This window comes from Trachemys scripta, chromosome 8, assembly GCF_013100865.1.
Source record: "Trachemys scripta elegans isolate TJP31775 chromosome 8, CAS_Tse_1.0, whole genome shotgun sequence".
In the NCBI taxonomy this organism is placed as follows: Eukaryota; Metazoa; Chordata; order Testudines; family Emydidae; genus Trachemys; species Trachemys scripta.
In genome coordinates this window covers 7,178,300-7,202,143 of record NC_048305.1, presented here as the reverse complement: position 1 = coordinate 7,202,143, position 23,844 = coordinate 7,178,300, and the positions used below count along the sequence as shown (strand labels likewise).

Genomic DNA, 23,844 nt, shown 5'->3' with positions numbered 1-23,844 from the left:
TCGATGGAAAAGTTATGATTTGCTAAATATGATTATCCTGTTTACATGCACGTATCATTTTTGTATCTGAAGTTATGAATATTGGCTATGTATTGGCATCATACATATGTGTTGTATTCCTGGGTAACAGCCACCAGGTAAAACTTACATTAAGGCCAAACAACTATGTATTGATGGCCCACCAAGGACATGTAGCTCTCCCAATAGGCCATAGAAGAAACTCATTCTGCCCAGGTAACTCCTTCGGTGGACACCTCAGCAAGAACACAGGCAATGGCTACTCCCTGAGAGTCATCAAGCCATGTAAGGACATATGATGTGCTCATGTGATCCTGGACTCCATCTTAGGCCAGTAACTTTCCACAAACAGAGATAGTAAATTTCCAGGCACATGGCAAAGGATATAAAAGACCCCTGAGCTATCTCCATTTTGCCTCTTTCCTGCCTTGATTCTCTGGATTGTGGATTTACAACTAAAAGGAGCATTTTGAACTATGGACTGAAGACCTTCCAATCTTTTGGAAGTTATCAGAGAGATTTTACAAGCCAGCAGTCTATTCCATCACTGCTACAAACCTGATATAAAGACTTTGATCATATACATACAAATAATTGCAATTAACATTAACAACTCTCTTCTTTTTCTCTTTTATTATTAAACCTTTAGTTTTAGTTAATAAAGGCATCAGCATGATTATTGGGTTGAAAGAGCTAAGTTATATATTGACCTGGCTAAATGGCTGATTTCTTGGGATTAGATGAATCCCATATTTGGTTAAATTGGTTTTCAGTAACTACTCATCAGACGGTGTCTAGGTGGGAAGACAAAGGCTGGAATGCCTAAGGAGACTGAATTTTTGACTTCCTGTTAACCAGTGTGGTGAGATAGAAGTTTACTTTTATTACTGGATTGGTATAATCTAATGTTAGAACAACCAGCAGTTTGGGGTGAGTCTGCCTTATTTCTCAGCAGTTTGTCCTGAATTTGGCATCCTAAGCTGTGACCCACTGAGACACAGTGACATCTAGTAAAGACAGTTCGAACTGCTAAGCAATGAAGATTGTGAGAGCATGAAAAATATTAAGGATTTTACACCAGAGTGGAAGGGCGAGTACCACTGCCATTCATTTAATTATAAAGAGTAATAAGGGCTACCTGCCCAGGACAGTCATGGCTTCGCCTTCATCACAGCAGTTTAGCAGCTTCTCCATGTTGGCATCCAGGATGGCCAGAGACACCTGCAAGATAAGCTTGATACCCTCGTAGAAGAAGCAGTCAACAATGACCACAGCACTCTCAAAGGGCATGACGCTGAGGAAGAGGGTGAGGAACCAGGAGAGAGAAATGGTGGAAATCACTCCCAGCTCCTGCATCTTCTCTGACAGTTGTGGAAGGTAGTCTCGCGTGAGCTCCTCAAAAATGCCTTGGTCCACTAATGCACCTGAAAAGACAAGGGGGAAGTGACAATTTGGTATCACGGGACTGAGCACAAAGTAATGTAAATCTATGCTAGTTAGATAAATATTGATTCTAGTCACAAACCAGCCAGTTTTCAACAGAACTGAAATCAAGTAAGGTTTGGTCATATGTATTTCCTGGTTCCCTCTTTAATATAACTGAAGAATTCTGCATACACATGTGACTATCATGTGATCTGCTACTGTAGAGCCTGAGTTAGCAAGTCATTAATTGATCTGTATATCCCACCAGACAAAAGAGTGGTGAGGTAAATGATTATTATTCTAAAAATAATGTCACAGAAGCAGAGAGATTAAAATTGAAGAACTGTGTGGGACAATCGCCTACAGCACATACGTTAGTGCTTTATTCAGTCTAATTTTAGAAGTTCCAAGCAATGGGGCTTCCACAACTTCCCTTGGGAGACTATTCTAAAACTGAACTGATCTCACAATGAGGAAGTATTTGATAGGCTATTTTTTTTTCCTAATTTCATCCCTCTAGTCATGTACACTTTTAGCTCTTTTAAATCTCTTTCCCTGTAAGCCTAGCCCTCCAGCCCCCTCCCATTTCTGATTCTCTTCTCTCTCTTCCCTCCAATTAATAGTTGTCTGGTCCTGAAGGGTTAAGAACTGAATTCTCTCAGGAGGAATAACTGGATATTTAGAATTTGCAGGAAATTCTTTACACATCACTAATGAGGCCAAAGCCTTCATCGGCTAGTGTCCCACACTCTTTCAAATGCACTGTGTTTAATGGTCGGTTAATAAATACGACTGTCCTTCTTTCCTGAGTTCTGCTGATCGTATAGTAGAAGGAAACGCCAGCCCCCATGATGAATTTGACAGACTCACCCACTACCCTGGAATTGTAGTAATCTGGCAGCATCCGCTCACACAAGGCCACTAGGAGCCAGAAAGCCTCTTCCTCATTGCAGTACAGCAACAGTACCGATGTTACAATGTTCATGGCCTGGGAGCAGGTAGAGCGACACAAACATGCACGGAGAAGAAAATACAACATTAGCTGAGGATGTTCAGGAAGGTAATGGGACACTATAAATGTGAGATAAATGTGGTTAAAATACTATGCTCCTATGGATAAGGTAGGGGACTGGGAGTCAGAATATCAATGTTCTGTTTCCAGCTAACCACTCTAGGCCTCAGCTCCTGCAGCTGAGGAATGGGGATAACTCCACGCATCCTTGTAAAGCACTTTGATCCATGGAGCAAAGTATTAGTATTATTTAACCAGGTTACTAAAACCTTGAAAATGGTATTTATACGGAAAATACTGAGACAGTTTTTAATAGAGCAGTGTGAAGGGGGCTGTAAATATCCAAAGGATACACAAAACTATTCAGTTCCTACATACTCTGGATATCCTATATCAGTTTACAAATTAATTAGTTTGATGCAGGCTGTGCACAGTCAATACAGCTGTCTTCATAATCTCAACCAGTTCTCATGCACTACTTAGGAAACTAGAAGGTGCTTTTACTAAGCGAGGGAAAGTTAGCCAGGACACTGGGGGCTCTCCCTAATCTAATAAAATATTCTGTGGCTCACAGTCACTAGAGATAGGCAGAACAAACTGATTTAACATCACATCCAAAGGACATTTACAGTTTTACAACACAGCAGCCCCTGCCTTATTGCTAGAGTACAAGGGCATCATCAAGGAGGATCCCAAATTCAAGTATGAAACTTCTTTAAAATGGGGGTTTGGCTTTCAGTAATGTCCAAAGCGTGGGGTGGCTAATTTATACTCCCCTCTTACCTGACAGTACCCGATTGTGGGGTTTCGGAATGCGTAAGCTGTCAGGACCCTCCGAAGGGCAGCGATCCCCAACTCATTCTGAAAGGCAGGGTGCTCTGGCATGGAACGGTGCAGGTCTCGCTCAATTTCCTCTGTGGCAAGGCTGTATTTCCCCATTGACTTTTCCACCAGCTCTGCATAGTACCCAGGAAACGTCACCATCTCATTCCAGGCCCCTACAATGACAAAGGCACTGCTTCATTCCCTTGTTCCCAAAGTTTCAGTGAAGGGGCAGATAGGGGACGGTACACAGACTCAAATGAATACAAGCAGATCTCAAGGTTCAGAAACAAATCTGCAGTTAAATCAGATAATTCCCCAGCTTCTGAATGTCACAATCCTGACAAAGAAGACTATGTAGCTCCTGGGAGAAGAGGGAATTTAGAATATCCTGTCACTGTACTGTCATGCAGCACAAGCAGGCAACAGATCATAATCTCTTCAGAAAGCACCTGCTGGCATATTGCATACAGATTGTGAGAGAAATTGGGTCTCTTTAAAGCTTCATGCAGATGGAGTACACCTGGGAGTAAAGGATTAATTTAGAAATAAATGTGATCCATTTAGATATGAACATTTAACTCTCCCAATCTCGGAAATGCGCAGAAGGCCTGATATTTGCTAACTGCAGAAGGGCTACCCGTTACCTGGGAACTGTCATGAGTGTACAGTAGAGCCTTTTACCTGAGAACAAGAGCCACAACTCTCCACGAAGATTCTCTGGGATCCCTTTTAGTACCAGTTCGCGGGTCTTGGCTGTGCGATACATACACATTCCTCGCCCATACTCAAAGAAATGAATATTCCATGACTCTTCCTTCATCTTCTCCTTTGCCTAAGAGGGAAAAACAAACAGTGCCATTTGGATGGACTAAAGCATTTCCATCAAGTTCACCTATAGAATGGGAGGTTTCTACTCAAGCCTGTACTTGACCAAGGAAATACAGTGCCACATTTAAACTGTTCCTTCTTACTTATTCTATGATGTGCTACATTCACTATGTACATAATTTATGAACAACTGATAATCTGTATCAAGTTTCTAAGTATTCACTGACAAAATGTGCAAGCAAGTAGGTTGAAATGTGACATTGACACAGCTTTTACTTGAATAAAAAGAGGCGCTAGTTGAGGATGTGATGGATGGCACTGTAGTCATGACACATCACCCTTCATCTCAAAGATCTGATTTTAAATAGATCACAAGTGAAATGAGTTTGGTGGCCTCAATCAACATTTTATGTCTCATCTACAACACAAATGTAACCAAGTCAGGGCATTCTCTTACTACATGGTTAAAATTACCACGTCCCCGTACCCAGGCTAAAGCTCTTGGAAATCTCAAGTGAGAGCGAAACTGACTCAATTGGGTACTTCTCAATATCGCAAAAGCACAAGAATTTAGTACAATTGGCAGTCTTCGCTCAAGTAGCCCACGACTGGAAAAATCAAGATAGTGCTTGGGTTACAGCTAAGATGCATTTCCAGAGCTGTATGGGAGCCTATCAATGGAACTGCAGCTGGTGACACAGGTCAGTGGAGAGATGCACTGATGGAGCTTTGGGGTATAGAATGAAGAACGACGAAGCTTTCACTGTGCCTGCCTGTTCTAGTCAGCACTTCACTTTAACACCAAACTCATTGCAATAGTTGTTTTACTTTATATGTAAGCAGCTTGCATACCGCTTTGGGTCCTAAGAGCTCCTCGGAGTCTCTCCTGAAGAGTTTGAGTAGCCCCTGGGAGGCTGTTGGCACCTCCCCTGTACAGAAGCTGACCAACTGGTTGTTGAGAGTAGAGGTTGGGCTGACTGCAGGTGGACTAATGGAAGAGAGCTCTGGAAACTCCTGAAGAACAAAAATATATAATCTGAAAAAAAGCATAATAAGCTTCTACTGTTTATTTTGCAAGCACATTTTGTGTGGTCAAATACTACACTGAAGACCCCTCTACAAAACATGGTGACTTCTCCCTGCTGCCCAACCAATACACCTCAACCCAGCCCTTGCAGGACCGCTGCCTAGAGTAAAAGGGAGCTCAGGCTCCAAGCCCATTGTATATTTCCCCTTTCTACCCAGACTAACAAAGGTGCCAGCTGTGATGTGGAGACCTGCCAACAAAGATTAGATGGAGATGGCCAACAGGCTACCGAACAGTAGCAATGCCACTTCTGTCCACTAACCTAAAAGTAAAAACTTCTGGATCTCATTACCAGTCCCCAGAGCTATCCATTACTTAGCTTTAAGAACTATTCTAAGATCTTCACCCATAATCCATGAATGTATTCAGATTTATTGTCTCATGCATCCTTAGGAGACCTATTGGGCCACATCCTCTGCTGTAACAACGAGGAGTCCGGTGGCACCTTAAGGACTAACAGATCGGTTAGTCTTTAAAGGTGCCACCGGACTCCTTGTTGTTTTTGTGGATAAGACTAACACGGCTACCCCTCTGATCCTCTGCTGTGTCCAGATCTCACTGACTGTAACAAATAAGAGTCACTAGAGGCTGTTCCAAACTGTGCCAGCTGGGGATTACCAGAGCATAGTTAGCGCTGGCCACTTCCCCTGCTCACCCTGACATGTCCCCCACACCAGGGGTTGTGGAAAGGGAAGCTTTACACTTCCTGGGGACTGTCCCATGCTGAGGGTATCCCTGGCACGGGATTTAGGAGGAGGTTTCTGCTCCCTTTACACTGATTGACTGTGCAGAAGGGCACAGCGGACCAGAGAATCTAGTCTAATATTTCAGCCTCTCTCTCTCTTCCCCTGCCTTTCAAAGCAATAGATGCTGCCTACTTCCTTTCCCCTTGCCAACAGCACTCCCCCAGCATAAACACCATTTTCACTGTGATGCTCAGGCTCACAGGAACTAGCTTTTGTTATCTTGGGAAATTATAATTCAACTCTAACCAATGAAATGGGTAACTTCCCTAATCTGCAGAGAATGGTGACGCAAATGAGAAATTGATGTAAATAGGTCTTATTCCTAGTGTTCCTCATTATAAAGACCTGAAATGTCTGAGCTTAGTCAGCCTCCAGCTTTCAGAGTAGGAGTCTGATAGGAAGATGCCATTTGCTGGAGTAGACAATGCAACAAACGTCTCTTTGGAAACATGGAAAGCCCCCTCCAGAACCGTGCCCTAGTACCTCACATCCAGTGTCACTGAAGCTCCCCTTCCACTTTCTGCCAGAGCCATCCGATTTCTTTGATGGTGTTCTCTGCAAGAAGTCAGAGATTCTCTGTACCAGGAAATCTCGGTCCTTCAGGTTGGCGAAGAGGAAAGTCATTTTACTTTTGGTGCTGATGGAGAGAGGGCGGGGCAAGACACTGGAGCTGTCTGCTTTCTCAACAACTGCCACCTGGAAGAGACAGTCACAGGCAATTTGGATATAGCAGGACTCCATCATTTCCATTTGATCATTAAAAGGGACTCCGAGATGCATGTCCAAATTTAACTTGCTATAAAACATTTATAACCTGGATTGTCCTCTAGATATTAATTTTTGCCAGCACATCAACTCCATCATCAAGACATGTAACAAGACACATGCAAGCTGGTCTCAGCCAGCAGCCTCTGCTGTAGCTGATGTGTTTTTTACAGGAATGATAGTGGTGGCTGGTGTGGAAAGAAGGGGGAGAAAACTGATGGAGTACCCCCACAAAGAAGAGTTTACTTTGCTTTTTAAACACCAGCTTCCTCATGCCTGCCATGTGCTCTGGTTTATACAGAAAGATTGGAGGGCTTTCCTCAGTTTCCTCAGCTGAAGGACAGACTTTTCACTGCCCCCTATCAAGATGCTGAGTCCCCTTTTAAATTGAAAGAATAAAAACATACGCAGTGTGAATAAGATTTTGCCTTTTTTCCTATTTACAAAATGGAGTGTATAAACAAAGTAAGAAAATACAAGAGCTTGTTTAAAAAAATGCTACTTTTCTAGAATAAGAGAGAAAATGCCAAGACAGAAAAGTGTGCTCACCTGCACTGTGCACAAACAGCTGTGCCTGGTTCTCTAACAGTAGCCCTATCTCCACTATTACAGAACAGAGCAAGACACCCTGAAAGCTTTTTTTTTTTAATAAGAGCTACACAAAAAATTGTTGTTGTTGTTGTTGTTTCCCCTTCCTTCTGGTACAGGTAGTTAACGGTTGCTATTGAAGGAGCTGTGCGGATTTCATTAATGATGGCACACAAGCAAAATGCATTTCAGCTTAATTAAAAATAGAAGAAAAAATCTGTTTGCCAAATGGGAACCGAGAAGGTAGCACAGGGGAAAATGCTACTTTCAAGCTGCTAAGAGGTCTATTACAACAGGAGAGGAAAAACAAAATCTAAACTGTAAAAAAAAACAAAAAACAAAATCAAAGCACCAGAAAGCCAACAGTCACAATGTCCTTTGAACAGACTTTGTTACACACTGAAAGTCTGACTTGTCTCTGGATACTTCCAGAATTGGATAAGAAACAAACTTACTAGTCAGCAGTCTCATGGTTACTGTAGAAAACATTTGTCTGTGTTCTCTACCTTTGCTTCCTTCCCTGTTACTCGGATTTTGGAGACAGATTTCTCTTTCAATAGGAACTGATCTCAGTCTTTTGCTAGAATCATTGCCCATTAAGAAAGAATCCCCCAGTACTTAAATAAACTGCCATTTCTTGTGAAACCGTTTGGGAATCATTAGGTAAGGGATAGATGATAAGACAGAAAACATCATATTGCCTCTCTCTAAATTCATGGTACGCCCACATCTGAATACTGTGTGCAGATCTGGTCACCCCATCTCAAAAAAGATATACTGGAATTGGAAAAGGTACAGAAAAGGGCAACAAAAATTATTAGGGTTATGGAACAGCTTCCATATGAGGAGATTAATAAGAATGGGACTTTTCAGCTTGGAAAAGAGATGACTAAGGGGGGTGGGGAGAGTATGATAGAGGTCTATAAAATCATGACTGGTGTGGAGAAAGTAAATAAGGAAGTGTTATTTATTCCTCACAACACAAGAACCAGGGGTCACCAAATTAAATTTATAAGCAGCAGGTTTAAAACAAACAAAATGAAGTATTTCTTCACAAGTCTCTCACAGTCGACCTGTGGAACTCTTTGCCAGAGGATGTTGTGAAGGCCAAGACTATAATAGGGTTCAAAAAAGAACTAGTTAAAATCATGGAGGATAGGTTCATCAATGGCTATGAGCCAAGATGAACGGGGATGCAAAACCATGCTCTGAAGTGTCCTTAGCCTCTGTTTGCCAGATGCTGGGAATGAGTGACAGAGGATGGATCACTTGATGATTACTTCTTCTGTTCATTCCCTCTGAAGCACCTGTCATTGGCCACTGTCGGAAGACAGGATACTGGGCTAGATGGACTATTGGTCTGACCCAGTATGGCTGTTCTTATGTTCTTAGCCTACGGATTAACCTACTGTGGTCAAGAGTCAGGATTCACAACCTGTAAGCACCAGAAACACCCAAAAGCTAAAGACCAAAAGCTTGTAGTCCTGATGCATAAGTGGCTTTTCATTCTAACAGGTTCCCACCTCCCTGAGTGGAATGATGAGGTGACAGGCCTCCTCTGCCTTGCTGGCAAAACAGATATAATTGTTGGAAACAAACATCTGGCCAGGGATGTGCATCTTGTTAAATGGAGTCCACAGGGTACAGTCTGTATGTCCATCCAGGCGTTCATCCTTGGGCAGCCGGAAGGTGGCACGGTACCAATCATTTTTGGCTCGAGCATCCAGATCTCTGGGGGGGAGGGGAGAAAAAGAGAAAAAGGTAATCCCCACACTGGGAGGCATGAATGGCCTCACCCTCCATCCTCAAAATCCTAAGAAGGAAACACCACAACCAAAGGTTCATTCCAGTCACAACGTGCAGGAGTGCCACTTATCTTCTCACTGTTCACTTCTCAAACTGAGATATACCACAACACCCACACATTCTCTGGAGCACAAGTACTTAAAAGATAAAACAAGGTTTCTCTCAGGTGCATCTCATAAACATAAAATATACCTTACTCTTGTAGATAAATACTTTGAGGAAAATCATCACAAGGTTGAAACAGATGGATTTAAATGACTGTGCAACCTTCCATCCCAAAACAGTGGTACTATTAAAATGTGTACAATACTTTGAAGATGTAAAATGCTATAAGCATACCATGATTTTTTAAAAGATCCTCACCTTTTAAAAAAAGGAGATCAAAGCAGAGGATTGGGGGGAAATATAGGGATCCTGAAAGCATGCTTCTAAATAGTTGCATTTGGGTAAGGCATGCATTACTGTACCAAAGCAGAAGGCATTGTAGATTAAGTCATCTCCAATAGAAGCAAATTCTGCTTACATTATAATTTTTAGATAGGGATCATTGAAAGTTCAGTCTATGCCTTCATGCACAGGGGGAAAACTGAACTTGTCTAAAAAATAGATGAATTGTACTCAGGACAAAAATGAGCATAGCTACAAGGGGGGAATGTCAGAGATTATGTAGCACCTAAAGTAATCAAGCCTTGATTCAGATTTGGGCCTCAGGTGCTAATCAATATCACCAAATAATGTACACCCATTCTTTGACTCTCCTGCTCCCACCTTCCCCGTCCCCGTTTCCACTGCTGAAAGAGATACACACCTTTTGAGTGCAGAGATGTTCTTTAGAGGCTTGCTGGGCTTGGGAAGGGACTTGTCCTCCAGGAAGCCCTCGTTGTCCAATAGCTGTCGCATGGCGATATTAGCCAGCTGTTCCATCAGCTTGAAGGTCTCATTGATGTTGAGGAACATGGAGAAGTAAAGCTCGCTATCCCTGGTACTCACTTTAATGCACTCAGGGAACAGCAGTGTGGCGTTTTTTTCCAGCTGTGTCACGTCCACCCACTGGACTACCAGGGTCACTAAGGAAGCACCCAAAGTAAACCCACCAATTACAACGTGATGCAAAACACACACAGCCAGTAGGAGAGAAGTCAAAGTAGCAAGCAAGACTTGCTATTTCTTTTCCCATTCTTGGGCAATTTTTTTTTTTCTTCCCGAGTGCTTCACCATAAAGGAAGCACCATCTGAGAATAACTGGCCTCTGAAACAATACTGGATCCCACCTGAATGTTGCTGAATCAGTGCATACTCCTAATTATATCTTCTCAGGTTTTCATATCTCATCCATAGCAGATAACTACGGGCAACAGAGTAACTCCTGAGGCAAATGCCATCAAGATCTGAAAACTCCAATAAAGAACCCCAAACAGGACTACATTAATGCGAACTAGGAACCTTTTAGTTTTCGCTCACAGTATCCACATGGGGGAGTTACAGTGCAGCACTTGTATGTGCACTGTTCGCACCCCCATATTCTGAACTGCAGGGCAGTTCAGACATAGCCACAGGCGTGTAGATCACTTTAGGTGCTTTTGAGAATTCTACCCATAAAGTCATGAGAAAGCTAGATGACAAGTGTAAGTGGGACCTGAAGGCTGTGTGCTGGGGCTAAAAGAGGATTTCCACGGGGGAAAAAAAATTAAAACAGCCAAAAAAGCCCACACCAATGATCAACTAGATCAAGGGGGAAGTGGCAGACAAGAGCACACAGCAAGCTGATAACTTACCTTCTTTGCCCAGCAGGAAGGAGTAGAAACAGAGGTGATTGACAGTCAGATACAGCCAGCCCTGCCTTGGAACACGCCCTTTCCAATAGCTGCAAGAATAGTAATTGACTAGCTTCTCCACCTCAGGCATTCCAAACTGTTTCCGCATCTTGAGTTCAGCCTCCTTAAATTTACCTGGATCCTCTTCACCCTGGGGCTGCTGATTCTTGTTCTCTTCAGCAATAATGCCCTGAAGGGAGAGGAGAGGATGATGGAAAGTGGAAAAATCAACGCTGCCTTCACTTACAGTGTTAAAGTAGCACAATCTCAGAGATAGAGAGGAAGAACATGGCAAGGGAATCCACACCAGATCCAAGTTAAAGGCAAAACAGAGACGGTTAATAAGAACAACAAACCAGACAGCTTGGAATCCTGTTAAAGGTGAACCTATGCCTGAACACACACTTAAAGCTAGTGTCCATAAATAACATTTCAGTGTCCTTCTCCTGACTGGCCTGGTAACTCAAGTTAGCACGCTATACTGCCATGCAGGAGACCTGAGGTCAATGCCTGGTACTGCTGAAGAGTGAGCATGCTCCCTAGAGGGCTTGGAGTTCTGCAGACAGCACCAATGGGCACTAAAGACAGCTCTGTCCTAATCTGTTTAACCAGAAGGAAAGGACTGACAGTAACCCAAGAGTTGGGGGAAACAGGCAAGGAACCTGACAGAGATACAAAGGAGTCTCAAGAAAACACAATTTTTCACAGTCACAACTAATAACGATGTCTTAATGTTTTGTTTTCTAGATTACAGTAACAAGTCACTCCTACTTTATGGAGATTTCCCTTTCAATACCATCTAAAAAAAAACTACCATTGACTTACAGTGACAGTGTGGGTCTGATTTTCAGAGACAACAAGCAACTACAACTTACGTAACTTCAATGGGAGTTGCATGTCCTAAGGACCTCAGAAAAATAGACCCTATCAGCCTTGATAGGTTAAAATAGAAAGAGTTCTCCTTGACAATGGTCCACAACTTGCACTTCCTACCCTGAAAATAAAATATCTCCCCCCCCCTTTAAAAAATTCAAATTCAACAGCTAAGATGCTGCAAAAGAAGCTGCCTCTGTGTTACCAATATCCAGGAGCATACACCAATTTGTGACTCAAAAATGTGTGCTATTATCATATTTCTATTAGAAGGATTTTTCTGGAACATTCACAGATCTATTTTAAGGATAGGATGACTTTAAAAATAGATCAGTTTCTTAGTTTATCAGTGCCTACAGTGTCCTTTTCAGCAAGCACAGATGCCCTTCTCTGTTAGAGTCAGCAGCCTTGATGGCAGAGCCACTGCCTGGGTAGTGCTACTGTTTCCAAGTTGCCTACTTTAGTTATTTCTTGCTCTTATCACCTCCATCTCTCTAGAGGATGGATCATCACATTAGCTCCTAGCATCATTCTCAAATCTACAGTCTAGTTTATAAACAGATTGATTTTCAATTTTTAGAAATGTGGACACAACTGTATCTATGGCTGCACCTACAACTATGCCTCCATCTACCGAACCAAAGCATGGATAACATATTCCACCCTAGACTTCAGGCAAAGGCCGAAATAAGTCAGGGGAACTTTGCATCGCTTCCAAAACTTAACTTTGGGCACTACCAGGACAGCAAAATCCAGAGTTAAAGGCCCTTCACCAAAAATGTCAGCAACCCATTTGGATCTAGGGACAGACAGTGAAGGTACATCAGCCAAGTTCAACTGTTGCTATAAAACACAAGAGAAGAGGAAGTCTCAGAAAATGAGGACCCAGATCATCTAGGGAATTAATAATCTATATCAACATGCTGAGACAAAAGCACTGTTTCTGACATTCTCAGGCTGTCTTTACTACTATAATATTCCTAGTGAGAAACTGTCAAGCATTCAGAGACCTGGTCCATCCACCTCCTTCACGGTCTCTACTAATTGGGCAACAGCTGACTCTACCCTCATCACACCAGGGGAGCAAGATTACTTACTCAGTGTCCCCCCAAAAAATCAAAGGCCCCACCCACTTACAGTTCAGACTGATTCTTTCTTAGTTAACCCCTCAACCAGCAGAGATGCTAGTGTTTGTTTGAAACAGAGCACCGTGGGAATTAGGATACAGTCACTGTACACCAGAGACAGATTCTGGATAGTCCTAGCAGGGGAAAGTGCACTGTTTACAGGCTAGAATTATCTGGTGACAAACATGGGGGAGGCCAGACAGTGAAATGTGGTCCTCTTGCAATGTGCCAAAGATACAACTCATTGGGATAATGTCAGACAGGCAGCAGGTTTTAGTGAGTTACTGCACCAGAAGAATTCTCAAAGGCAGGTTGCTCTTTGAGATCTGTTCTTGTCACATGATTTCTACTGCAGTATGTATTAATCCTGAGCTATTGCAGCAATAACATAGTACTGATAAAATAGTATAAGTTATATGAAGATCTGAAGCATACCTATGTCCAGAGAAGGTGAAGATGGAAATATCTATAGGGAATTTTTTTTTCCCCTCCAAAAGGTAAAAAAATCTCACCACCACCTCCCCATGACCTGCAGGGAAACATGTGCCCCTTACATGTATCTTGCCCTTGACAAAAGTGGTGATGTCGTCCTCATTATCAAAGATGGAGAGAGTCTGCAGCAAGTTATTCTCTAGCCATTCCCAATGCTTTGTGATCTCCTTACGAGATGAGCCTAGCAGGGGGACAAACAGGAAATAGTCAGAACACCATTCTTCTTGCAAGTTCACAGTAGAAAGTCAATAAAAGCATCACCGCAGAGAACAGTGGGCAGGGCACCTGTAACCAGTCAACTACACCATGCTATGGAGTCATTTAAAAAAAAATATATTGAAAGTCAAACTGCTGTTGTCAATGCCAGGTCCTCCTAGTGGCGACAAGCAGCATTTTCTATTGACAGCCACGCACACTATAGGTCAGCCTGCCTGCAAGTGTACAACAAGTCCTATTTTCCCCTAAATCACACAGCTTGGAAAGGTTTTCTTAATTCTTAATTAGTATTTTACACCCTACAGAATATTAGGAAAACTTTATACAAACTAATTTCAGACAAATAGGACTTGCTGGATGCCTGCAGTTTGACGCTATTCTCCAATGCTGTGCGTGACTGCCAGGAGAGAGCAGATGGACCTGAAATAAACAAACAAGGCAAACGTGAAACATTCACATTTGAAATGCTGCTGTGCTGTTTATTTGGGATGTTTGGCACAATTTATTTCTTTCAAAAGAAGCTTGTTTGTCAATCACTTTAATGCTACATCAGCAAGTTTCAAGTTTTAAAATCCTCTTTCATGCTGGAGCAAATTAGGAGGAGGGGACATTTCTACAGAAAGGGTAGCTGGCCTGTGGTTTTGTTCCTTTAGCTATTTATTTCAGAAATGTACATTTTAGTAAGAGATTTCTCCCTTTCCACCCAGGCTCAACTTTGCATTCAAGTCAGAACCATGGAGTAATGGAAATGGTTATATCAGGTATTCATTGTTATAACTTCAGAGCAGTATGAAAGCACAGAAGATAGACGGAAGCCTTCACAGAAAAACTAAGAACTTTGGTAGTTAGCAGATAAAGTAAGAAATATAATGAAATGCAAGTGAAAGATGAATCCATTTATGTTTAAGTCTAAAATGTTTGTAAACTTCCTCCTCAATTAAATTCCAGTAAGGTCTAAAATCCTACTTCAACTATATACAGGACTCACTCCAAATTGAAAACAGTATAGAAATGGGATTCCTAAAAATGTGTAGGTGAACATTTCAATGGCTTTAATGACACAGCATCCATCCTACCAAGCAATTTCTACACAGGAATAGAAGCCCCTGCACCAGGGCTGATGAAAGAAAGGAGGAGAAGGGGCGACAAGGAAAGATACAAAGCTCCCTGAAGCTCTTACTCTACACAAGGTTTATTTCTTACCTTGTTAAGAGGCAACCTCGGCAACAAGTGAGTCACAACTGAAAGGTCTATAGTTGGACACCTAACAATGAAACTACCCCATCTTGTCTGTGGTTACACAAACCAAAATAACCCCAAGATCTGAAACCAGAAACTAGAATCAGCAATAAATATTTCTGCCTCAGGGGACCATGAATTGTGTCTTCACTAGGTCAATGGAGTATAGACAAATATACACAAAGTCAGGAGGAAAGAAGAAGTTTACCTGTAGCCTAACTTTAGTCATTGATAAATGTTTTCAAACTAAAAAGATCACACAATCTTAAAGGACTTATTCTAAAGGTACCTAAGTATCTGCTTGGTGCTTTGGACTTGGAGGAAGCATAGTGTTTATAGCATGGGAATGAATCTGGAATTCTGTTTTTCCCCCCTTAATTACTGTTTGAGATCTTTCGATGAAAGACGCTAGAGTCATGCAGAGTATTATTGTTCTATATGTACCACTATGTTACAAGAATGTTAGGACTTTACAGTTAATCACTCAATAGTCAAGGAGGACAAAAGCTGAGGTTGCATATACAACTATAACTCTATCCACTCATATTTATACAATATAACACAAGCTGTAAACGCACAATCACATGGTACTTCAATCTCAACTAGAGCACCTTATACATACTATTTTTACAACCTTAAATACACATATGTAATAACATTTTGTAATTTTGTTCATTCTTTTTTCTTACAGCAATATAAAAACCCAGTAAATAAAGATAAGTGTTCTCTCTAAAATATATATTTTAATAATTTTATAAGCAACCAAATACTTGCTATATATTTCCTTTTAGCGCACAAAACTGCATTCCTTAGAGGTACACCTCTACCTCGATATAACACTGTCCTCGGGAGCCAAAAAATCTTACCGTGTTATAGGTGAAACCGCGCTATATCAAACTTGCTTTGATCCGCTGGAGTGCGCAGCGCAGCCCCGCCCCTCCAGAGCGCTGCTTTACCGCGTTATATCAGAATTTGTGTTATATCGGAGTAGAGGTGTAATTCAAGGATTAAAGTAGTTAACTAAGAAGCTAATTGTGACCCTGACAGACCAGCTCAGGCCAGAGCCATTGATATTCATGCACAAGTGAATTGGCCTAAGGAGTTAAATGGATTAGTATATATTTAGGCAGAACAGGGCAGAATAACTGAACGAGAAGACTGAGATCCCCAGAATTATTCTGGGTAGCCCTGGAAAAGACTTTTGAAAAACTGGCAGTCTATTACATCACTGCCACCATTTAGAGTTACAAACTATGGTTTACCTGCTCTAAGCTCTCAATAACTCTAATTCCTTTCCTTAACTAGTAAACCTTTAGTTAGTTTACTAAAGAATTGGCTGCCAGTGTTGTCTCTGGTGTAAGATCCAGACTACCAATTGATCTGGGGGTAAGTGACTTTGGGACTAGGAGAAACCTGATGTGGTGTGATTTTTGGTTTTAATAACCTTTTATCACAAAGTTCAGTTGCCTGCATGGCGAGATAGGCTGGAGAGGCTAAGGGAACTGACTGTGACTCCATGGTAAGACTGCTACAATGTTCCAGGAGTTCACATTTTTTACGAGCTTGGTGAAATCTAATTCTAGAACATACTACCAGGGTTGGGTATCTGCCTTTGTTTTCTGACAGTCTGCCCTGAGATAGTCACTCACAGTGGTTAGGCACTCCAGACAGCGTGATGCTAATGTTGTTGCCCATGCACTTTACATTCTTCCTTAGGTGCAGGGCTCCATGCATAATGAGATTCTGAGGCTAGTTGCACCTTTTACTGTTGTCACATTGCTATATAAATCCCAATTTGCATCATGTACATCCATAAAAATGCTGCTTCCTTCTGCTCTGAGTTTCTCACCCACCATTCTGCTTTCCTGCTTTCTTCCTGTGTCTTCTTCCCCACAAATGGGAGTTGACGGGTTTCTGTGGAGGAACGCAGCAGTTCTAAGCTTCTCCTCTCCTGTAGGCTTTAAGCAGCTCTACAGGAGAGACTGCGTGGCCATCTGGAGGAAGGAGGGGAACAGGGGCAGAAACTGACATTTGTGGGATCAGAGCGAGATTATTTTTAGGCTCACATTTAATTCCCTTCAGCAAAGATTTCCCATCATACACTGGTCAATCTGACCCAAAAGGTTGAATTGAATACAATTTTCTCCTCATCAGTGGGTAGGACCGAAATCCTCTCAATAACCAAACTTCTCTATCAGATATTAAAAGGGCATATTATCCAACTCATACCTGGCCTTGTGCAGTAAGGAATGCTAAGATTCCAGTACAGCAATGGTGCTTTACAAGTACAAGGGATGCAAATGATATGTGGGGCTGGGGTTCTGATTACATTTTGTTAAAGGAAAAATCACGCAGTAATTAGTCTGGAAAGGACTAAGCCACGACAATATAGCAAAGAGATAATCCTGGGTATTGATCAGCACCCTGAATAACCTTCATTTTCCCATTTTTGTACATGTTCCCATTCTGTGCTTTGCTACCAATGAGTACATCAGAGCACCAACTCTGCCACAGGAGTCCTTAGTAAACCCAGTTAAATTCTCCAAATTATTGCTCCTGCATACATACACGCACACCTGAGAGGAGGGAGAATCCACACAACCCCTGAAGAAACTAAAGCTCTCGCTGAGAGTTCACTGGACCTCAGATTTTGGAGCTCAGCCAGTTTTAGCAACCCGTATAGCTTGGAAGTTTGATTTAAGAGCTGTCAAGGTTCTTAATGAAATTGGTTCACCTATTATCATCACAAAAAAGTTGTGGACACATTAAAAATCCACAACTCCTGTGAGAGTTGTAACATTCAGTCTTGAATGGTGCAATGATATGTATGTAGCCACTTGCCATTAATCACAGTAGTACCTACCACACGCCACTGCCCAATAGATTTGCGAGTCCTGAGTCTGGTGCAGGATCCGGTAAGGGGCGACTCTAGCACTGGAATCCAAAACCACATCAAGGGTTCCCACAAGCAGACCTAGGAAACAAAAGATTTGAAGATAAACAAAGTGAGCCATTGATAAGAGAGTTGGGATAAGGAGAAATGTAGCCTCAAATGGATGGTGGAAGCAATATGCATGACCCCTTGACATTCCTAGGGGACAGGTGAGCAATGGTGTCTCAGTCTTGGAAGAGGGTGTGGTAAACATCCAGTCATAGGAGCAAACAAACTATCTGTACTGAATAGCTACAGCTCACTGTTAATAACTTCATAGTTAAGGCTGCAACCAGATGTCCATTATAATCCACAAGGTGACACTCTCCCTTTAAACTTTCTTTGGAAGGAGATGTTCCCTTGAAAGTGTTTGTAATTAACACACAGGAAAGAACTTTTCTGGAGATATTCAAGACTAAGATAAATACTTTTCAAATGACAAGCACTCAAACCATAAGCCCTCTTTGAAAAATATAAATAAAGATTTTAGGGGTAGAGACCAGTTCCCAACAGAGAGAATGCTTTTGGGTAGTTCCGGAGAGTTTTCATTGATGTACCTAAAACATTATTAAAAGAACTAAAAGTTATAGACCCTACAGATTTCATATTCTTATAAAATGAGGAGAGATTTTAAGGATGACAAAATCCAAAAATAATACAGCAGAGGATTTTTGTAGGCCACAGCTTTCAGTGCCACCTTTGCAAACAGCAGGTAAGATGATACACTCAACCAGAGTAGAACCAAATAGAGGGAAATATCTGAGCAAATACTAGCAAAAGCTGATGCTCGCAGGTCTCAGTGACATTTCTAGAAGGCAAATTTGATTTAATCACTTCTTAAATTAGCAATTTAGATGGGAGTGGGGTCAGATCGCACAAGCAGAGAAGTCTTTGGTATGAACAGTATGAAACTGTACTAAAATAAGGAAAGTACTTTTGATATTGATAATAAATATTGATAATACTAGGGATAGCAGCCAGAAAAAGGGGGGGGGGGGAGAATGAAACCCATGTGGTTGTTTGTTAAACTGATGCTAAATCTAAATGTTAAAGGTGATCCTCTTTCTATCAGAAGATGTTACAGAATTCCCTTGCAGGTTACAGAGGGATCAGGAGCCTAACAACTTCCCTCTCTCCTATCACAAAGAAAGAATGAATCCTCAGGCTGCAAGGCAAAAGCAAACTTCCTTTTCTTGACTTAGACTCCCACCCAAAGGATGCGGAAGGACTTTGCCACAATTCAAAAAAGCTCATAAGCACATGCTTAGTTCCATCTCCATTTAGAACACTTAAGCACATGTTTAAAGTTAAGTTCTTGCTTCTGTGTTGTCCTGAATATGGATGCTTTCCTGAATTGGTGACTTTATGCTGATCAAAAGACATTTTATGGAGTTTTCACTTCCTCCTAACTTCAGAGTGAAATTTCAAGACAAAACATTTATCTTCTGGGATATAAAAATCAGCAAATCATTTTTTAAAAAATGATTGAAGAGGATAAAGTGAAACTCTCTGAGAACTTTGATACTGATTCAAAAGATTGGATAATGGTTAAATTTTATCTCCCTCAATGCTACTAAATATCACTAAACTGGTTTATCACTTATTCTATTACATATAACCAGTACAAGAGGCTTCAGTGTTTATATTTTTATACTATTCATTTTTGATAGCTGTCAGCCTCCCAAGCAATATATACTACAAGAGTACTGAAAGAAATGTAAAAAACCCCCAAAAAACTAGAGACAAGGATCATTTAAACACAAATTCTAAATTAGCACCTGCAAGCTCTATATTTGGAAACACAGTTAATGGAAATTGTTTTGGGTAATTTTTTAATCTGCTGATCACTAGATACAAATTTGTAGCGCTAACGAGGCCAATGCAATCAAGGTGGACATCGCCCATTTCCAACAGTTGACAAGAAGAATATCAGCAGAGGAAAAATTACTTTTTGTAGTGACCCATCTACTCATAGTCTTTATTCAGGCCTAATTTGATGGTGTCCAGTTTGCAAATTAATTCCAGTTCTGCAGTTTCTCATTGGAGTCTGTTTTTGAAGTTTTTTTGTTGAAGAATTGCCACTTTTAAGTCTGTTATTGAGTGTCCAGGGAGACTGAAGTGCTCTCCTACTGGTTTTTGAATGTTACAATTCTTGATGTCTGATTTGTGTCCATTTATTCTTTTGCGTAGAGACTGTCCGGTTTGGCCAATGTACATGGCAGTGCATGTACTGGGAGTGGATGGATCACTACAAAAAGTAATTTTCCCTCTGCTAATACTCATACCTTCTTGTCAACTGTTGGAAATGGGCGATGTCCACACCTTGATTGCATTGGACTCTTTAGCACTACTAAAGTAATCAACTGTTGAGAACCTCAACTGAATTGGCCTCGTTAGCACTGACCCCCCACTTGGTAAGGCAACTCCCATCTTTTCATATATATATACTGCTTCCTGTATCTTTCACTCTGTGCATCTGTTGGAGTGGGTTTTAGCCCACGAAAGCTTATGCCCAAATAAATCTGTTAGCCTCTAAGGTGCCACAAGGACTTCTCGTTGTTTAATCTCGTGTCTCAGTTCCCCATCTGTAAAATGTAGATAACAATACTTCCGTTCTCCTACCCTTTGTCTGTCTTGTCTACTGAGGCCCTGATCCTGAAAGTAACAGGAAAGAGTAGACCATTAGGTTCACACATGCTATCAACTACAATATTAGAGCCTTATCCTATAAGCTCTTTGGGGCACGGACAGTTTCTTACAGTGCATACATACAGTACCTAGCACAATGGGTGCCTGATTTTGGTGTAGATGCTTTGCACATATTTGTACAAATTGGTTAACAGAATATTAGTTTTTAAAATAAAAACTACTTTCTCTAAATACTTGCCATGATTGAGTGCCAAGTGTGTATGATTTACACATGGCATATTGGACTGAAAACATTAAATGCTATTGTGCTCAAACTTTTAAGGGCACAAGTACTTAACTGACGCAGTCATAACCCTATGTTCTTCTACTCCCCCAAAACATTAAGACGCACTGAACAAGGACAGTGCCTATCTGTAGCTTCTAGAGGTCTAGGACTTCAAAGACAGCCACTATCCTTTTTAGATGTTAAAAAAAAGTTTGCACTGGAACCAAATTGGCTTGTAGGTTCAGTCACTTAATTGTTCTAGTTTAAATGTTAAAACTTTCAGGAGATCCACAGCACCAGCGAATCATCTCTTCTTATAGCTTCTTTTTGAAAACAGGAAATTCCAGCATAACAAAAATTATAATGAAGATTATTCAAATAACTGATATACACTACATAAACAGAATACAAAACTCTCGCCTTTAAAAATTGTGGAAAAATGCACAACTACAGCAATTTATGTAAATATTACATCATCTTATATTGAGTACATTTGATTAACAAGTGTTGACATGTAAAAACTGACTATACATTTCACAAACTAGCTTAAATGGGACCTATACATTTTGCAATATTTACATAACTAATTCCGCATTTCACATAATGAAAGTTGTATGTATTGTATTAAGAGATGTTTTGAAAGTGTTTGCAAACATTGGTTTTTGATCACAGTTAAACCCTTTATGATCACTTCCCTCACTACACTTTATACCCAAATCTGGCACACACAAATAAAATGAATAATTCTCACTGACCAGCAAACAACTTCAATTTTGCCACTGTAAGAAAATATTCATAACTATAAAGTCTAAACCAACTGCATCCATCACAAAACACTCTCTCATACGTGCACAGTAAAACTATAATACCTTTCTCGTACTCATATAAAGGTTGCCAATCATACAAATCCACAAAAAGGAAGATACACCTCTACCCCGATATAACGCTGTCCTCGGGAGCCAAAAAATCTTATAGTTGAAACCGTGTTATATCGAACTTGCTTTGATCCACCGGAGTGCGCAGCCCTGCCCCCCGGAGCGCTGCTTTACCGCATTATATCCGAATTCGTGTTATATCGGGTCACGTTATATCGGGGTAGAGGTGTACTTTAGCAAGGTAAGACTATATGAATATCATACAAACAACTATCTTTTCCCATGCAGAAAAAAATAATTCCATCTACTTCTATTATTGTTATTTATATTGTGGTAGCTTCTAGAATCCCCAGTCATGACCCCATTGCAGTAAGGCCATGTACAAACAGAACAAAAGGATGGTCCCTGCCCCAGAGAGCTTCTAATCTAAGTATAAGAGACAATGCACGGATACAGACAGAGCAGCACAAGGAAACAATGAGACAATATTGGACAGCATGGCTGGCAGTGGTCACAGCAAACCAATGGCCTAACCTTTATCATGATTTTTGTAGGTGTTACTGCAAAGGACAGTTTTAAGGAGGAAGGAGGGCAATGAAATGGCTTTGTAGATATTTAGAGGGATCTGCTCCCAAGCGTTATCGCCATCACAACATATAGCAGTGACACATTCCTAACTGTCAGGGTGGTTAAACACTGGAATAAATTGCCTAGGGAGGTTGTGGAATATCCATCTCTGGAGATATTTAAGAGTAGGTTAGATAAATGTCTATCAGGGATGGTCTAGACAGTATTTGGTCCTGCCATGCGGGCAGAGAACTGGACTCGATGACCTCTCGAGGTCCCTTCCAGTCCTAGAATCTATAGCAACTTATCAAAAAGATATGCAAAAGTTGGATGCATTTAATCACAAATGTCTGAGAAGAATATTGGGAATAACATATAGAGATAGGAAGACGAATGAAGAAGTCAGAAAAATTACTGGACAAGGTACCCTCTCTCATAAATAATCTACAAAAGAAAACATCAGTGGCTGGGACATGTGCTGAGAATGGAAAAAGAGCCCTTACCAAATGGAAGGGAAGCCAGAAAACGCAAGAAGAAAGAGAGGAAGATGGCGAGTAACATGGAAACGAACAGTTCTGAACGACATCGAGCACCTGAACATGAAATGGGAAAATGTAGCGAGAAGGGAGGTTGACAGGCAAGGATGGCAAATGTGGGTAGCCCAATGTGCAGCAAAGCAGGGGATGGACTAAGGTCAGGTCTCCCCAGCCTGAGGCAGGGCAGCAAAAGAGACCGCATCAAGGTGCCTGTTTAGAAATGTAACAAGTCTAGGATCCATGCACCTTGGCCTACCTGCCCTACCGAACTGGGGATGGGGACCAGCCCCTACATGCGCACTGGGGATCCCTGCTGAGCGCAGGTCATGTCACTATTTGCACGTCAGCCTTGTCACGCACCTTCCACGCGAGGGGAGCCAGACCTGGGATCCTTATGGCCACGAATAAGGCAGAGGGATCTCGCCCCAGGGGGACCCCACAGGGCGGCCCCGATAACCCTCGCCCTGCCTAGGAGCCTTATGGGCAGGAAGGGGGCGGAGACGGGATCCCTGCCCCGGGCCTGGCGCCCCTCACCCCGTCTGGGTTCCCGTCGCCTGTCAGGCCAGCCCCAGGCCCGGCTCCCGCCTCACCCCCTCAGCTGCAAGCAACCACAGGAGCACCCCGGTCCCGCCGGCCCCTCACCCGTCAGGCCGCCGCCCTTGCCGTGGCCCCGCCGCCGCTGCAGCAGGAAGAAGGGGTTGGCCCGCTCGGTGACCCAGAGCGCGTTGGCCAGCAGCACCTCCTCGGGGCCCAGCCACATGGTGCCGGCTCGGCTCCGCTCCGCGCTGGGCCAGGCCGCCGGCTTCGGGCAGGGGGAGCGAGCTGGGCCGGGCCGCGCACTGGCGAGTCACGGGGGCCGCGCGCGGGGCCCGAGCTGAGGAGACGGCCCGAGCCGGCTCAGCTCAGCCCGGGCAACCAAGGGGGCGGCGCCCTCTGGCGGCCCGGCCGGCTCACGGCAGCGGCCGCCACCACGTCTCCGCCGGGGGCGGGAAGGGAGTTGCCCCCCTCAGAGCCGCCTCCATCCACGAGCCCTGGGGAACAGCTCCTCTGCCCCGTGCCGCAGAGACTCTTCCCCCCCCCCCCCCCCCCCCCCCCCCCCCCCCCCCCCCGCCCCCCCCCCCCCCCCCCCCCCCCCCCCCGCCCCCCCCCGCCCCCCCCA

The 23,844-nt window shown here is 42.5% G+C and overlaps 1 protein-coding gene across 3 annotated transcripts in view; it reads right to left on the bottom strand.

The window, feature by feature from the left end:
* Nucleotides 1-23,465, bottom strand: part of TBC1D9B (TBC1 domain family member 9B) — a 36,852-nt gene extending 13,387 nt beyond the window's left edge. For 2 of the 3 annotated variants that reach the window (XM_034778557.1, XM_034778558.1), the window contains exons 1-12: nt 23,328-23,445; nt 17,725-17,835; nt 13,469-13,587; nt 10,876-11,104; nt 9,909-10,167; nt 8,818-9,025; nt 6,425-6,637; nt 4,961-5,122; nt 3,962-4,112; nt 3,239-3,453; nt 2,314-2,431; nt 1,157-1,442 (exon numbers count right to left, since the gene is read on the bottom strand). In XM_034778557.1, coding sequence (XP_034634448.1) covers nt 1,157-1,442; nt 2,314-2,431; nt 3,239-3,453; nt 3,962-4,112; nt 4,961-5,122; nt 6,425-6,637; nt 8,818-9,025; nt 9,909-10,167; nt 10,876-11,104; nt 13,469-13,587; nt 17,725-17,835; nt 23,328-23,445 — 2,189 coding nt within the window. Of the gene's footprint in view, nt 1-1,156; nt 1,443-2,313; nt 2,432-3,238; nt 3,454-3,961; nt 4,113-4,960; nt 5,123-6,424; nt 6,638-8,817; nt 9,026-9,908; nt 10,168-10,875; nt 11,105-13,468; nt 13,588-16,714; nt 16,776-17,724; nt 17,836-23,327 lie in introns of all 3 variants that reach the window. The other variant, XM_034778559.1, reaches the window with a different exon arrangement.
* Between the last annotated feature and the right edge of the window lie 379 nt (nt 23,466-23,844).